A 17,267-nucleotide genomic window follows, 5' to 3' on the forward strand; every position below is an offset into this window, starting at 1 on the left:
TAAACCCCAGAAACCTGAGCAATTGGCTGCTGCCATTTTCATTCCTACTTTCCAAAGTTCAGGCCATTCTGTTGTGAGTTGTTGCTCTCAGTGCAATTTTGTGCATATTTAGCGTGGCTTACTACAAAGTAAGCATGCACAGCGTTGCAGTTTTTGGGTCACTAGGCAGTAAACAAAAAACTTCCCTTGCTGCTAAAGCAGCAAATGCTGCACCCACCAGTGGTGCATTGCTTTAGTGCTGTGAATTGCTAAAAAGGCAGAGTAATTACATTTGATTAGCAGGTGAAATGACTGGCTGTTTATTACTTGGGAAGCGTTTTGGGGATCCAAGATGCTAATCAACTAGGATCTGCCGCAGTAGGTAGCTAACCTCTTGACAATAAAAGAACACCCAGTTCTTTCAAGGAAACCTTGGTCTTTACACGTTCACCTCTCTGCAGCAGCTGGAAAGAGATTATGTCCACGTGGGAGCTGTTGGAATATGATTAGAGAAAACCCTGCAGTACCCTCATCTAGCCAGGTCTGTTTGCCAAGGCCATTAATGAGCATCATACAGAGGTTCAAGCAATCACCCCCTTTGGCACTGCAGCACAAACATTCATTCATTTGACAGAGAGCTGGTTCTTGCACATGGCTTCAATTCAAGTCACACTTTAGGCTGTGGAAGATTACAAATGGTATCAATTAAATTACTAATGGTTATAACTTTTAATAGTTGCTGCATTTAAAAGGGCTTTGTAAATCTACCTGTTCCAAATGACTCTTAATGGAGAGTGTTATAGTCAGGGAAGATTTGTAGCTCAATGGAAAAGCATGTTTTGCATGAAAAAGGTCCCACGTTCCAATCCCCAGCCTCTTTAGGGGCTGGGAATAACTCCTGCCAAAAACACTGGAGAGCCACTGCCAGTCAATATATACAATACCGAGCTAGATGGGCGACTCTGCATGGGGTTGCTTTCTATGCAATGCTGTTGTTTTAATGATAAAATCTCTGAATTTTTTTTTATACGGGTTGAATGAATAATTTAATGTGGTTTCTTGCATTTTTTGAACTTTTAAAGTTGTTGGGGTAGGTTTTTTACCTTTATTTTGTTCACCAGCTTGGTAAATAAGATAAACAAAATATTATTTTGCATTTCAACCCACATTCTCAAGAGAAGCACAGAGGAAGAGATTATGCCTAATTCCTCAACTAGATAGGGCAGAAGTAGCCGCTAGTGGTATAAATTATTTCTTCTTTTGATGAGTCTTTAGTGTGAATGCCCCTAAAAACAAATTGGTTCTTATGATTTTTGCATTGAAGATCTGAGCCAGTAGTTTTAACATCATTTTCATTACATTGTTCCAGCTAGCCTGCCATCAAGCTTTGTGCACAATCCTATACTATCCCACTTCTCAACCTTTGTATAGCACAGTTAAAAAGATAGTTTTAAAGCTTTGCAACAGAGTGAGAAGAGTTACAAATTACTTGTGCTTGCCTAAGAGCCAATCTGCACATATAGAAGAATCCCATGATACAGCTTTTCCTAGAGCCATGCCATTTAAAGACTGCCCGCTTCTGAAGGTTTCTTTAGCTTGAGTAATTTCCTATTAGCAGTGGGGACTCCCTGCATACGGAAAACAAGAAGGGCAAAGAGAATGATCTCAGCCTAGGTTTCTCTATGGCATGCTAGTTTTCTATACTCTCTCAAATTCCCCCATAAGCGACTATTGAAACATTTATTTCCACACTTGCAGAGTGAAGCTGTTCAGTCCAGGGGACACTGGATCAGATGATTCTGCTACACATCAGGCTTAAAGTGGACAAGGCTGATCAGGTAATCATAAAATATTTTCTTTTCCAAATTTGTTTAGGGGCAATCTCATTACACATATTAATTATACAAAAGGGATAATGCTTTAAGATTATTATTTTTTATTCCTTAGGTTCTAAGTATATGAGATTCAATTCTGATCCATCCACCAAGAACAAAGATGTTGGCTGTGCCTTCAAGCTGCAGTTGCTGCTGCTGTCTGGCTGCAATGTTCAGCTCTCTTCCTCTGAAAAACAAACAGAAGTTTCAATGGAGCATTTGCTGCCATCCCAAGCAAAAACAAACACCATGGAACAAACAAGCATGGCCACAACATCTGCTCTCCTTTCCACACATAATTACCAAATGCTGGTTCATATACAGTCAGATGATACACTTTCTGCATAATATAAAGCCTTATTAAGTAGGATGCAGCCAATCAGTTGATCTAAACTTTAGAGACAATGCAAGTATTGAACTCCAAGCAATGTTAAGAACGTAGGAGCTTGCTGGATCACAGTGACCAATCAGATACCTCTGGCTTTGTAAAGAAAATTTGTGGTTTGTAAGCAAGAATAAGAAACTGACAATCTATAATGTAGCCTTGTGTACAGCCACAGTTTGAAAAGTAAAACAGAAAGCTGAATCCTAGGGAACATACAAAATCTGTAAGCTCGTATTGGTCTCCCCAAAATAATCATGTCAACACTTTACTAATATTAACTATATGCCATACTTAAATTCTGCTCAGATCCACATTATATCACTCCTGTGGCATGTACTACTGGTCACCATCTTATCTGTAGTTATGATGCAAACAAGATGGCAACTAGCGACGTGACAGAGAGAAATAGGCTGGTGCACAGACAGCATGCTATAGAATCCTGCAACACTGCATGCAAATTCTGCCCGTTTTGGTTCTACTTACCGTTGGCTCTGACTGGTTTTTCCTATGAGTTAATGGCCCCCATATACACCTGACTTATGGGCTTGCCCTTCCCAACCTGGTGCCTCCCCTGATGTTTTGGACTACAGCCCCTATCGGCTTCAATCAGCGAAGCTGTGCTGAATGGGGCGGATAGGAGCTGTTGTCCAATGTGTCTGGAGGGCTTCAAGTTGGGGGAAAGCTGCACTGTACTCTCCTGCGGCTATATCTGGACAAAATGATCACAGATTGCAGAAGAATGAAAGCTATCCTCCCAGCACACAAGCTTCTTCCAATGTAAGCAGTTGCAAGACCAGAAACTTGTCGTTTCAGGCCTAAGCTTAGCTAGAAGGCATGTGAAACTCTTATTACCTTCCTCTTCCTCCTCTTCATCGTCATCATCATCATCTTCATCAGAGCTGAAAGTGCCATCTGGCAGGCTGTAGATACGGATGACTTGCTTGTTGGGGTCTTTCAAGATGAGGTACTTGCCCTCATCCAGTTTCATGCAGATGTCAATGACACAGCGCAGGATGCCCCAGGCATTTTCCATGCTTAGATTAATTTGGCTGGCGAATTCATTAGGTTTGAACTGCTGGGTGCCCAGGATCACATGGCGTGCAGAGTCTTTCACATGGTACCGGGAAACATACCTGACAAGAAGGGACAAAGAAGACTTAGAAAGTGTGAAGCTGTAGTCCAGCCCAGCAGCTACAGTAGGACTAAAAAAGAATAGCAGGCTAAACAATTTAAGTGAGACGACTAGTGTGGTACAGTGGTTAAAGAGACTGAGCTACAAATCAGGGTTTGAATCTTGCCTCTGAACTCACTAGGTGACCTCCCTTTAGGAAAGTTGCTCTCAATCTTCCTGCCTGACTTGCCTTATAGCGGTTTAGTCATGCTGGCCACATGACCTGAAAAGCTGTCTGTGGACAAACGGCCTGAAAGCGAGATGAGCACCACAAGCCTATAGTCGCCTTTGACTCAATTTAACCATCCTGGGGTCCTTTACCGGCTTGTTATAAGGATTACGACTAGAAAATACATGCAGGCTCTTGACAAATGTTAAATATTATTAAAGTGTTAAAGTTATAGACCCATCTCAGTAATTTTTAATCCAGACAAGGAACCTATTTGTTATTCCCTTCCAAGAGGTAAAAGACACACTTTATCCGGGAGTTAAGACAGAGACGGAGGTTGAATCTACACACATAGAAATCGTTCTGAAAATGTTTTTTTTAAAAAGTGTTTTAAAAAATACATTGAATTTTCCATAAGGCTCACCATCGCCATCTAGTGTCACATTGTATATTGCACTTAAAACACACTTAAAACATTTTATTTGCAGCTGTATAGCTGAGTCCGGACAAGGGCCAGTTATATCCCAAGCTATTAGCGGAGAATTCTAAATATGAAGAGGTGCTGGCCAAGTTTTACAGCTCAGAATATTTAGAGATTAGAATAAATATTTAAAATATTTATTACAATGGTACCTCGGGTTACGTTACCTTGGGGTAACATAATTTCAAGTAATGAACGCAGAAAACCCGGAAGTGTATACTTCTGGGTTTCGCTGCATGCGCATGTGTAGTGGCGCCTCCGGATGTGGACTTTTCGGGTTAAGTATGGACCCCTGGGATGAATTAAGTTCGTATCTGGAGGGTCCACTGTATAGGCCACCTCTCAAAGAGGTGAATAATGTAAACATCAGTAAAATGTAACAATGTATTAAATTTTAACCCCGAAGAGCTGGCTTCTCCCCCCCAAAACTTATTTCCCTCTTGTAGTACACCCAAGACAAAAACAAACAAACAAACAAACAAACAAACAAACAAACAAACAAACAAAAAGACAACCAAAAACCTATCCACACTATTTTGTCTCACCCCAGTTTAAGATACTCTGATCCAGCCAGCAGCGCACAACATGTCCAGCGAGCAAGTTTGTAGCTGTTGTTTTTCAGCTCAGTGGCAATCACAGCTCCTCTCTGGGAGTCCAGTTTCTGACGCCAGTCCACTCCATTACAATGCTAGAAAAATTAAGAAAGGATTAGGGTTGTACACAGCATCAATTATGGCACACTGAATTGGATGGGATGAGGAAGAGGGAATTCCAAGGCTATTACAGGTAATCATAGTAAATGATGCCACAGTTAAAGAGACAGGCCAGCGGAAACAAATAATGTCCACACAGAAGAGCCTACAAATTATATCTGTTTTTCCTTACCCTTGAATCCCATTCATTCAGTGTTTTTGTGTTGATGAAAGATACTTCTCCATTGGCTCCAGTCATCACTCCATCGTGTTCACAGCGTACTATCAGGTCTATGTCGTCTCCCAGCTTCCACCTCCGGTACCTACAACCAAAAATGCTTGTCAGCAACCTTATAACAAAAAATTCACATAAACACATATATACAGGTGGCAGCAATGGGAATTTTCATGGAAGCTGCAACAAGTCTGCAAACCACACCTCAAGGTACTGTGAACACTCAAGGTCTACTCATGTGTCAGAAGCAACAACTTACCGGTATGCAACAGAAGCCACCTCATTCTTATCCATATCATCTTCCACAAATGGGTTTGGATTGGGAAATGTGTATTTCTCTTTCCCCTGTAAAGACACACACATGCAAAAACTTTTATCAATGACATCAGATTACATGGTCAGGAGAATCATGGCTGCCTTAAGACATGGGAAGCTTCCAGTGCTCTGGTTTGAGAAACATTAGCCACTGTCTTGCTACCAAGCCCTTCCTTGAATTTTTCAAAAACATGGCTTTGATGTGGTATCCTGTTTACTAGCAAGACACTGCCCCCACCAGGAGTATTCTGTGGAACCTCCCAACAGCCATACAACTCTATCTGGAGGCCCTATAAAACAGATAGTAGATGGATGTTATCTTCTTTCTGCTTGCTGAGACAGATCACTCCCTAATCAGCAGGAAGTTCTAAGTGACCCTAGTCAATTTTTTTCTGAAATTCTCTGCAGAGGTAAAATCCATTACCCCTTTAAATCTTACCATTCTCAAACATTGCTGGGAGAAGTTGTGGTTGATGTAGGTGGCTTCCATAGCAAGGTTGCGGGGTGAATTGAAGGAGTTGCCCTCATCCTGTGGTGGTTCATTAGCAGTCTCACTCACGGTCAGGAGGTCTGAGGATATAGCCAAACATAAATGGAAGTTCAGAGGGTTGCCCCAAGAGATAACCCTAACAGCTTCACTTCCCCAAGCACTCCATTCCCAGCCACCACCTGTCCCTCTTCAGTTTTGTACTGTATATACAAAAACACTCACCAAAATCAGAATTGTCCCTCTTGTCAAAGAAGAGTTTGGATCCAACTCTCTGGACAATGATGTCCCAGGAATATACAGAACGAGTGCAAGCCATGAGGGTAGCTAGGATGGCATCTGTAGCAAATACATTCCCCTGAGTCTTGGCCAACTGTGCACAAAGAAAAGTCACATGGATGAGAGCAGGAATTGTACAAGCGAACTAATATAGGTTGTACCACCCTCCAAAGTTGTATCTGTAGCATTATCTACTCTCTGAGGCACAGGGTTAGGGAACCTGTGATTCCAACTCCCATTAAGTCCAGCCAGCATGGCCAGTTGCCAAGGTTGATAGGAAATGTACCTCAACAGAATCTGGAGGGCCACAGGTTCCCCATCCCTGCTGTAGAAGATATTGTCAAAACCATGCTCTCCTAGATTACCAATGGCATTTGCATCCCATTCTCCAGCAATTAAAATCCAAGGGAAGGCAGACAGAAGAGTCCCAATAAATGCAAGGATGAGATCTGCTCTCCTGCACGTCAATTCTATCATTAAGCCAAAAACTTACTCCCCTCAAAGTTAAGAACTTTGGTAGATGAGCAGAAACATAAGAAGTAAACACTTCCACTTGCCTCATTTATTATTTAGCTGGGTTTTGTCTTAGCATACCTCCAAGCTTCACAGCAAATTGCAAAACACATAAAGCCTCTCTGAAAACTCTCACATCCAACCCATTATCTCCACTACCTCAAGCACAATAAATAGGAAACTCCTCAATACTAATAACTAGCTCAAAGAGAAATGTCCTGCAACACTTTTGGAAGATGCTCTGACTTGGGCTTTAAGGAGTTTCCAGAAAAGGGAATTCCATTGTGCGCCAAAGCTATGAAGATCACCTTGCCTCCCTCTGCTCTTTGCAAAGTCAACAGGACACACTCTTCTCTAGTCCAGTATGTCTGGCTGCAATTTCTAGTTTCAGACTTACTAAGCAATATTTCATTAGACTAACCTGCCTTGCCCAGTGCAGTACCATTTTTAAGGACTTAGTTAAGAAAGGTATCTGAAGTTACAAGCAAGCGAGCCCTCTCCTTTTAAACTGAGGTATTTTAACAGCCATGTATAGGACAAACTACAGAGGCATATTATACCTTGCGAATGACTGGATCATCGGTAGTAGTTACAGTATGGAAGATGCGCTTGATGCTACGAAGGGTCTTTTCATTTCTTGTGGTGATGCGGTCAAAGGCTTTGTCATAGTATTCCAGGGCCCCACAGCACTCTCTGCAGGTACAAAGAGAAGATGATCATGATTTGTTCTCTCAAGAACAAAGGATAATAAAAAGTGGACTAATGGGTTCAGAAATACTCATGAAAAAGAAACCCAAGGATCATTAAAATCCCACGGCACCTTTAAGGTTCTATGCCTCTCCTCTGACCCATCCACCTCTATAAGCAGCATCACATTTTAAAGCATCCTTCCCTAAATGATGCCCTCCAGATATTTTGGAGGACAACTCTGATCATCCCTGACCACTCTCTGTGCTAGATAATAGGATCTGGAGTCCAACACAGTAGATGGCACTAGGTCAGGGAAGCCACCTAGAGTGGCTGGGGCAACCCAGTCAGGTAAGGGAGTCATGTGCATCCTTCCCATCGAATCCCAAGCTCTAAACCAGATTCACTGACAAGCTCCAGATCCTAACAACCAGTCATATATTCCTGCTCATATTGAAGGTCAGGGATAATTCAGGCCTTGTTAACCTAAAGTCATTTTATGTCCAGTTGTCAGTACTCAGAAAGAATACAGAAAGTTACAATGCCCAGCAAGGCAATAATTCTGGTTTAGGCTGTCCTGACATCTAATCACAGTTTGTGTCTTGGATCAAGAGAGAAGCATACTGTATTAGTTAAACTACTTGGAGGCTGTTTTTTTCTTCTTCTAAAAAAAGATACAAATTGTTGGCCCCAGACCTTCAGCTGCCTCAAGAGACTTACATGTCCTGAGGGTCTGACACCTCCAAATATCGCATTTTCATCAACCTAGGGAAATCCATTTCCTCCTTCACCTCCCAATCACTGCGAACTTCAACAGAGGAGTCACGGGGTTTCTGCCATGCAGATAGAATAAATAGAAGAGACAACACATTGGTGTGTAAAATGGGAACAAAAGCTGAAAGTGTGAGGGGAAAGACAGTCGCAAGACAGGCAGCCAAAGCGAAAGAGGTTTACCTGAGATTTTTGGTCCCATTTTTGTCTCACTCCAAACTGCTTCTGAAACTTCTTTTGGAGACGCAGTCTATCTCTGAAATGACAGAAAACTGATAGTCCCACCAAGGCAAAGGAGCCTGCTGATCCCAAACCCTTTTTCCAGAGTAGAGAAACTGGAACATGAATGGCTAACTACAAAAGGGTTTTCTGATCTCTTGGGTCAGAGTTGCTAAACAACCAATAAGATAATGCCATTTCACAATCCATGCAACAGTAATAAAAATTTAAAATATGTGACAGCAGAGTCTGGGAAATTTAGTAAGCAATTTGCTTTTTTAAGAGATTCAATCAGTTTGATGAAACTAGCTCTGCTGGACAATTACTAAATTGTATGTTCTCCCACAAACACAGCAAGCTTACCTCTCCTTCTGCTTGGCACTTTTAGGGAGCGTCTGCATGTTAAACTGAAGGATGTTCCGGCGGTCCTTATCTCTCCGGAGGTTCCTCTGAAAGGAAACACTAATGTAAGCGAGACAGCATGGAATCAAAGGGCCTACCTAGCAAGCAATCCTGCAAAGGATTCCTGCCCAATATTCACTGTAATGCATGAGTTACACTAGGTGTGGGGAACCTGTGTCCCTTCCTTATGTTGCTGGCCTCCCAAGTCCCGTCAGCCCCAGCCAGTATGGCCAATGGTGAGGGGAGTTGTAGTTCAACAACATCTTGATGACCATTCCCATTCCTGAGATATGCTGTGAAAAGCACCACTAAGTGTTCCTGGGAGGCATAATAAGCTAGTGTGTCATCAAAACCTAAAAGGGGTGGGGGGGTGGGATCACTACTTGATAGCCATACACATTCCAGCCTAAGAACAACAAAAATGAAAAACCACAAGGAGTCTCAAACTTGCAACGGCTTGTTTGAAAAAGACAGTTATCAGTGACTGGGGAATGGGAGGGGATACATCTTCAAAATCCCATGAGACTGCCCATTAATGACAGGGATGGGGAACCTGTGCTCCCCTTCTGCAATCTTGTTTTGATTCCAGCTCTCAGCCAGCATGGTTAGTGATGATGGAAGCAGTAGACCACGGGTGACTAATCTTTGGCCCTCTAGGTATTGCTGGACTCTTATCATACCTGACTACTGGGCATATCAGCTGGGAATGGAGATAGGACAGGGGAGAGACATGTTAGCTACTAGAGTTATAGTGCAACAAGGACAGCAGGACCCCCATACCAGATTAAGGGGAAGGTTGTCTGTTCCCTCCTCGATCTGTCTCTCTCCTCTCAAGTATCAATTGGGACAGACTAGCTATATGGCTCAAGTCTAATCTCTTCAATCAAGCCACATCATACCTGTGCAAACCTCATGCGATTCCTCTGGTAAGCTGTCTTTTGTGTCCGTGCCGTGTCCACCAGTTGGAAACTGGTTTCATCTTCCTCATGGAAATAAGCATACTGGCTTCCTCCACCAAACTGGGATGAATATTTATCTGGGAAGACAATTGTCTCAGTCACCTTAGAGTGCAAGACTGGGATTTCCTAGAAGACCAAGAACTAGAACCGTCCTACTTTCAAATAGGAGCTGAAGCAGAATTATCTTTGTGTAACTGCTTAGAACAACGGATGTGATACAGTCGTGTTCCTTTGCCCAATGGTAAATACCATGGCTGATCTCAAAATAAGATGGAGATTTCCTCTTGTAAAGCCCCCCCCCCAAAGCTCCACTACTGCTGTAATCAGTGCAGAAACACGATGTGCCCTAGTGTTCTGCTTATCTGTAGTGTTGATATGCAACTGCACCAGTGATTGCATTACCAAATTCCAAAACTACTATTTGATACAGGCAGTAGACATTTGTTTAGGGAGAGTAGGTCTTAATGTTGCAAGCCAGAGGTTACACAGTGTAGAGCCTATGGATGACAGTATGCATGCCAAGTATCTCTTATGGCACCCATGGACGAATCAATAAATATCCCCTTAAAAATTCATAGTGGATTTTGTGAACTTGCCTCTTTTTCTGCCCTTTCAGATGTGGCAGCCATTTCGTGTTATGCCACACCCCAACAGCAGCCACTTTGTGACTGATGCCAACTGCACTCTCTCAAAATTCCAAATGTGCCCACCAGCCCAAAAAGGTTGGCAACCCCTATAAGCAGTGAAGGAAACAGAGGAATGCAGAAAAGCTTATGTTCAATGCAATTCTGTCTTGTAATGAAATGCAGGAGAAACTATAAAGCACATCTCCTGGAAGTTCAACTTTAGTATTCTTATTGTATAGATAGTGGTCAAAAGACAACAATCCTGAAGGAGCGTTTCCACCTCCATCATTCAGCCCGGGAACTGAGGTCCACCCGCCCTGTGGAATGCCCTCCCATTGGATGTCAAGGAAATAAACAACTATCAAGACACCTGAAGGCAGCCCTGTTTAGGGAAGCTTTTAATATTTATTGAATCGTTGTATTTTAATATTCTGCTGGAAGCCACCCAGAGCAGCTGGGGTAACCCAGCCAGATGGGCGGGGTAAAAATCATCATCATCATCATTTGCCCTAAGCCAATAATGAACCCTCTTCAGCCAACAGAGACGTAATGCCAACTTCATATACCGTGCTCACTGGCACTTGATCTTCCATATGAAATATATCAAACAAGAGCAATCACCATCATACTTACTTGTATATCGCTTATCCTGGTAAGTAGCTCCTGTCCAGTCTGCAACCTGGTCAAAATAAAAACAATGAGGAAATAAGGCTGCTTTCAAGCATGCCACAAACTCATTCAAAGGATTTTCAACAGAATCTCAAAAATCGTTTCTCCAGCCAGCTAAGTTTCTGAGTGTACTCAAAATATTAAGACATCAAGATCTTTACTTGGGGAGAGATAATGAGATGTACACATGACCCTGGCCGGGGTGTGTGTGTGTGTGTGTGTGTGTGTGCTGTCCACAACTTAGCTGTAACACGCAGAATTGCTTATTTTGCAATCTGCTGGAATCCCACTGGAAAGTCTCTCGTGCTCTTGCTAAACAGTTGTGGGGAAGCAGACATTCTCTATATGATGGCAGCTGCCCATCCTTACAGGGAATGTACTATGGCAAACACCTGCACCATCCATTACACTGCTATAATGCCCTAAAGGGCTAGGAAACTGGAATTGACTTAAGACAATTATTAGCCAAATTTCCCCCCAAGTCCGGACCTGTATGCTTTAACACCATCCTATGTCATGAAATACATTAGGTCAGAGCTTGCCAATGATTCATGATTCAGATTCCCTTTTTAACCAGACAATGTAATGTAAGCCAACACAATCCAGCTATAAATTCTGTGAAGCCCAATAGGGACCAAAATGATGCTCCAAAAATTCACTCCCTAAAAGACTTAGGACAATTTCACTCATGGTCTTTTTGCCCTTTAAGTAGTACTGTAGGAACTGGGCTTCTGAAGCACATGGTAAGAGTGCCTTTCAAAATCTAGCCCTTAATAGAAAACATCAGCATAGACAATGTACAAAAGCAGTTAATAGAAATTTCTGTGCAAGGGTGTGTGAAGAAGTACCTTTCCTAGCCGATCTCCTTTGCTGAAGGGCTGATAAGGCATATCTTTGAACTGCTCTGGAACAGCACATGGACCCCATCCTGAGGGATTATCCTGGATCACGGGAGCCAGGAACTTTGCCATCTTCTATAATTCTAGTGAGAAAGGAGATGGGAGGGGGAAGAGAATAAGGGGATCAAGTAACTATAAAACAATAGTGCTTATCAAATACAGTGGTACCTCGGGATGTGAACGGGATCTGTTCCGGAACCACGTTCGCACCCCGAACGGAACGCAAGACACAATGGTGTGTCTGCCGCGTTTTGCCGCTACCGCACATGACGTCATTTTGAGCGTCTGCGCATGCGGCGAAACCAGGAAATAACGCACTCCATTACTTCCGGGATGCCGCGGAGTGCAACTCGAACGCGCTCAACCCGAAGCACATTCAACTCGAGGTATGACTGTAGTTGAATCAGCTAATACAGTCAAACCTCGGTTGTCAAACGTAATCCATTCCGGAAGACCATTCAACTTCCGAAAATGTTCGACAACCAAGGCACAGCTTCCAATTGGTTGCAAGAGCTTCAGGTTCCAAAAAATGTTGAAAAACCGGAGCACTTACTTCTGGGTTTTTGGTGTTTGGAAGTTGAAATGTTCGAAAATGGAGCCGTTCGAGAACTGAGGTTTGACCTGTACTTGTTTTTAAGGAGACACACAGTTGTTGTTGTTTTTTTAAAAAGGCCAGGCCTTCCAGTCATATCCTTTAAATTACTGAATGACATATACACACTGGGAATGAAGTACTTCTGTGGAAGTCCTGTACTGTAGTTTATTGCTGCCAGGCTACTGCTTAAATAACAAAGCTGTTCTCAACATATTCATATGCCTATATAGGGAGTGGGGGAGGGGGTTTATTGGTTTGTGTTTTCGTTTTGTTATCTTGTATTTTTTTTGTTTTGTATTTTTACGTTGTGAACCACCCTGAGATCTATGAAGGGCGGTATAAAAATTTAATAAATAAAATTCATGAAGTGCTGACTGCATGGTTTTCACCATAATTGTGCCTTATTAGCAAATGATTGTTAGCTGTATTTATATATAATTATACCCATGCTCTCTTTCTACATCCAAAGATGAAAAACTGGTTGCAGATTGGCTCTCTCAAAAAATACAGGTAGGTAGCCGCGTTGGTCTGCCGTAGTCGGGGGAAAAAAAAAATCATTCTAGTAGCACCTTAGATACCAACTAAGTTTGTTATTGGTATGAGCTTTCGTGTGTGGGCTTATTTACAAGCCAGCTAGGTGACATCTAGCCCAGCCTTTGCCAACCTGGTGCCCTCCAAACGTTTTGGCCTACAACTCCCACTAGGCTCAGCCAGTATGGCTGTCCTAAGTTGCACCAGCTATTCTAAAACTAGGTCATACAGACTTGTACTATCTGTGCTCTCTGCACACAGGCAGCAAGTGAATAATTTTTTTAAAAAGCCTTGCTAGTTCTAAAATAAAAAACGTCTGTTGAGCCATTTCAGTTATGATAAAGAGCCTAGTTTCTAGATACAGTACTAGAAACACATGTCATTCTGCTTCCCCCACTTCTAGACTGAGAGCTTCATGAAGTATTCAACCATTTAGAAAGGGGGCGTGAGACAGATGGAGAGAATAGAAATGGGGAGGGAGAGGGAGATCAGCCCTGAACAAAGCGTCTTGCTTGCAGGGCTCCTGGTGGGACAAACCAAGTAGGGCAACCCACCCTTCCGTCCGCAGGCTCCCCCCCCCCCCAGATGACAGCGGCAGAGATGGTCGCCAGGAACCAGGCCCGAGCCCTTCAGTGGGGCAAAGCGTTCTCTAGGTATGATGAATGAAGCCAGGCTGTGCACGAAAGAGGCGACAGCCCCGACAATGAACCCAGCATCTGCTCGAAGGGGCCTGTTCCGAGGGCCCAAGGGAGGCGGAAGGGCCCTTTCAGGCCCGCCCTGCATCCGGACACGGCGCAGACCGACGAAACGTGCTGAAGGCCGGGGCGGGGGAGAGAAAGATGCCGGCATCCTTCGTCGCCGAGGCTCCTGAACCAGCTCCAGACTCATCTCTCACCTTTACGGCCCAAGGAAGGACCGGATGGCGACGGATTCGGCCCCGGTGGGGCGTCCAAGCTACGAAGCGCGGCCCTCAGGAGCACAGCAATTTTGCAGCTTGCTCCCACTTCCGGTCCGGGTTCACTGCTGTGGCGTCATCACGCCGCGACTCCAGAAACGCCGTAAAAGCGTAAGAAGGGATTCGTCTGCTTTGCGGCCGGCAAGTAAGCCGAGCGCTCTGTTACCCCATAGTAGGCTAAGCGGATGTTCTGATGTGGCACAAGCTGTCGTGGGCTATAGAGCTCACTTCCTTAGATACGCGAAGTGGTGTTCTCAGTTGTCTGGTTCATATTTGCACAGAGAGGGAGAGATCAAATAATAAGGTCGGATGTCAGTGCAGTGCTAAATAAATGAATTTTTTTTTTTTAGACAATCCAATTGGGCAGTGCAATCCTGTGCGTGCCTACGCAGAAGTATTGAGTTCGGTGGGTCTTTCTTTAATTTGCTGCATTTTACTTTTTATTGTTCACCGTCGCAGCACTTTGCAATTTTAGTAGTTTATAAAGATCCGCTCCAAGGCACGTAGACACACCTGGAATTGTGCTGCAAGTGACGATATTTACAGCAGTGAAAATGGGTGCTAACGCTTATCATTTTAGCACAGATTTCTGGTTTGGACTGGTTTGGATTTCTTCTTAATTTTTCATCCCCAAATTAGAAGTGGGAACTGCTCACAGAAGTCATTAGAGAATTCTCAGATTTGAATATAAATGATTATGTTGTGGGAGCAAATAGAAGGATTCCTGCTCTTTCTCATTCTGGTCATATTTTGGGTGATATATACATGTATTATTATTATTTTTAAAATAGTATAGGCTACTTCCCTCTCTGGCGTGGCCCATCATTGTCACTGGCTCCCTCAATCAATTATACATCCAGAGAATGCTGCTGGGGTAGTCCAAAGCTTATTATGAAGGTTGCAGGAGAAGAACCTGCGGGATCAGCCCAAAGCCTGATCTAGTCCAGCATCCTGTGGCCAGCCAGATGTCTCAATGGGACGCTTAAAAGCAGGACCTGAGGGCAACAGCAACTCCCCACTTGTTCTTCACAGCAACTGGTATTCCAAGGCATACTGCCTCCAATAGTACAGGTAGAGAGCATAGCTATCGTGGCTAGTAGACATTGCTAGCCTTCTCCATGAATTTGACTAATCTTCTAATGCCACCCATATTGGTAACCATCAGCAGGTTAAGATTAACCGTGTGATTCTAACCTTGTCTTATTCAGGAGTAAATCTGACTGAATGTACTGGGTTAGGATTGCAACCTCAGTCTCTTACTGAGCTCTGTTTTGAACTTTTGAACAAGGAACTTGTAATCAATTTCTGCATCATGAAGTTGCTTCACCACTAAGTCAAAGGCCCATGTTACTTAGCATTTTCTCTTCTAACTGTAGGAGCTGACCAGGGCCTCTTGCAGAAGACTGTCCCAGACCTGCTGTGTCTGAGATCCTTGATGTGCTTTTTGCAGGCTCTGATTCATTCTTTTACCCAGATCCCTTAGGGAAATGAGGGGTGAGTGTGTGTGTACTTTGTGCATAGTTGTAGCCGGGGGCGGGGCAGAAAGGGGCAGCTGCCCCCCCATCAAGTTAAACAACAGGAATACTAAACTAACTGACCAATTACATTGGTTCTGTCCCCCCTAACAAAAGTCCTGCCCCCCCAACAAAAGTCTTGCCCCCCATAACAAAAGTCCTGCCCCCCATAACAAAAGTCCTGGCTATAACTATGACTTTGTGTGTGTGTTTGTGTTAGGGGGACTGATCCAGGCAAGTGGGGAGAGGATACTAGAAGGAGTAGTGCCCACAGCACTTGCTGAAAAATACAAATGTGCCTCTGGACCTAAGAAAATGGTGACTCCTGCAGTAAGGAAAAACCAGTGGGACCAGAGCTGGTCCGAGACATTTTGCTACCTCTGTTGAAGGACAGTTTGACATCCCCAGTGCTGGCCTTGTCATTAGGCAAAGTGGAGTGGCTGCCTCAAGCACTAGATGTTGTGTGTGGATGACGCCAGCAAAGGCAGGTCACCTCTCTGTTGGAGCTGTGTGTGCCAGGCAGGTCACATTGTGTCCATTAAGTTAGCTTGCTGTGCTCAGGTATGGTGATGGATGTTGTCCCTTCACCTGTGTGTAAGGTTCCGTTTCCAATGTAATTGGCTTCTGTATGTTGAATGGAATGGGCTTCAACTTCTCCTTTGCCCCAAGCGACACAATATTTGAGTATTTTCATTTATTCCTATCCTGATTCTTCGGGCATATATACTGCTTGAACAGTAAAGGGATCCCCTTCTCCTCACCGTTGTGTGTGTAGGCTTACTTCAGACTGACATTGATCACACATCAACTGGTCTGTGTGGCTGGTGTGTGTTTTGGCATCTGGGGAGGTGGGCCTAGCTGGAGCAGCTAAACAGGAGTAGTGCTGAAATACCCTATGATTATGCTTTAGGTATTCATTTTTGCCCACATCTAGCCCGCATGCAGAAGGTCCCAGGTTCAATTTCTGGCATCTCCAATTAAGACTGAGAAAGACTCCCCATCTAACATCTTGGACAGCCACTGTGAGTCAATGTAGACAATACCAGGCTTGATGGACTAATAATATCTGTTGATATAAGACAGCTTTCTATGTTTGTATGTTCTATGAACCCCAGCAATTTGCAAGAGCTTTAACCCCCTATCCCGAATGTTTTAAGAATAAGGGCCTTATACCAGTCATGGATATGCAATGTGATCCCCTCCAGATGTTGTGAACTACAGCCCCCCATTGCCCCTAACTATTGCCCATGCTGGTTGGGGCTGATGGGTCAAAGGATGATGGATGTTGCTCCCAAACATCTGGCAGACATCTGATTGGAGAAGGCTGTCTCACAGAAATGGCTGAGATTCTGTGAATCCAAAAAGTATGACTCGAGCCAGTTGCAACCTGTTTGGATCATGTGAAGGAGAGATGGTTCTTGATAGTGGAGACGAAGATGCAGCATGGTTTATCAAAAGACATAAACCAGGTTTAAATAGCCTGTTTGGCACTCCATTTGTTTGTTTGATTAGGTTGGACGTTGAGATAGCAGAATGAAATTTGGTACACTTGTTCAGGTTACCGTTCTACTTCTCAGCTTTGAATTCCTCTTCAATGCTTACACTCATTTCCATAAGGTGAAAGAACTATACAAAGCTGCAATATCTACCTTGGACTGATAAGATGGAAATATAGTTGGTGTGCACATATAGAACGTCATTTTGCATATGAAGTTTGAATATCTGCTTCTAACTTGCTTTTGAGGGATAGGGAGGAAAGATTCAAATAAATTATAATGTGAGATCTGAAGCAAGGTCTTTCAAATATTTGCTTAGTTTTATAGGAGTTTCACCTTCTCTTCTACCTATATAATATTTTTT

At 43.4% G+C, this 17,267-nt stretch overlaps 1 protein-coding gene across 1 annotated transcript; it reads right to left on the minus strand.

Moving 5' to 3' along the window:
* Positions 1–1,898: 1,898 nt before the first annotated feature.
* Positions 1,899–13,992, minus strand: EIF3D (eukaryotic translation initiation factor 3 subunit D). Its single transcript, XM_080971735.1, has 15 exons — positions 13,834–13,992; positions 11,762–11,895; positions 10,878–10,923; positions 9,559–9,695; positions 8,621–8,706; positions 8,222–8,294; positions 7,988–8,100; positions 7,141–7,273; positions 6,014–6,161; positions 5,741–5,871; positions 5,246–5,331; positions 4,945–5,074; positions 4,605–4,747; positions 3,091–3,371; positions 1,899–2,040 (listed from the first exon to the last, which is right to left on the minus strand). Exons 2-15 carry the CDS (start codon positions 11,882–11,884, stop codon positions 2,027–2,029), a joined length of 1,644 nt encoding a protein of 547 aa, XP_080827861.1. The 5' UTR covers positions 11,885–11,895; positions 13,834–13,992; the 3' UTR covers positions 1,899–2,026.
* Between the last annotated feature and the right edge of the window lie 3,275 nt (positions 13,993–17,267).

This window comes from Podarcis pityusensis, assembly GCF_964106645.2.
Source record: "Podarcis pityusensis genome assembly, chromosome: 10".
Lineage (NCBI taxonomy): Eukaryota > Metazoa > Chordata > Lepidosauria > Squamata > Lacertidae > Podarcis > Podarcis pityusensis.

Excerpts from the sequence above, each read along its gene's own strand:
- EIF3D (XM_080971735.1), bottom strand. The coding sequence starts at position 11,884 with ATGGCAAAGTTCCTGGCTCCCGTGATCCAGGATAATCCCTCAGGATGG. Across the intron at positions 10,924-11,761 it reads AAGGAGATCGGCTAGGAAAG|GTTGCAGACTGGACAGGAGC; the intron begins GTACTTCTTCAC and ends TATTTTGACCAG. Across the intron at positions 6,162-7,140 it reads ATGATCCAGTCATTCGCAAG|TTGGCCAAGACTCAGGGGAA; the intron begins GTATAATATGCC and ends CTTTGTGCACAG.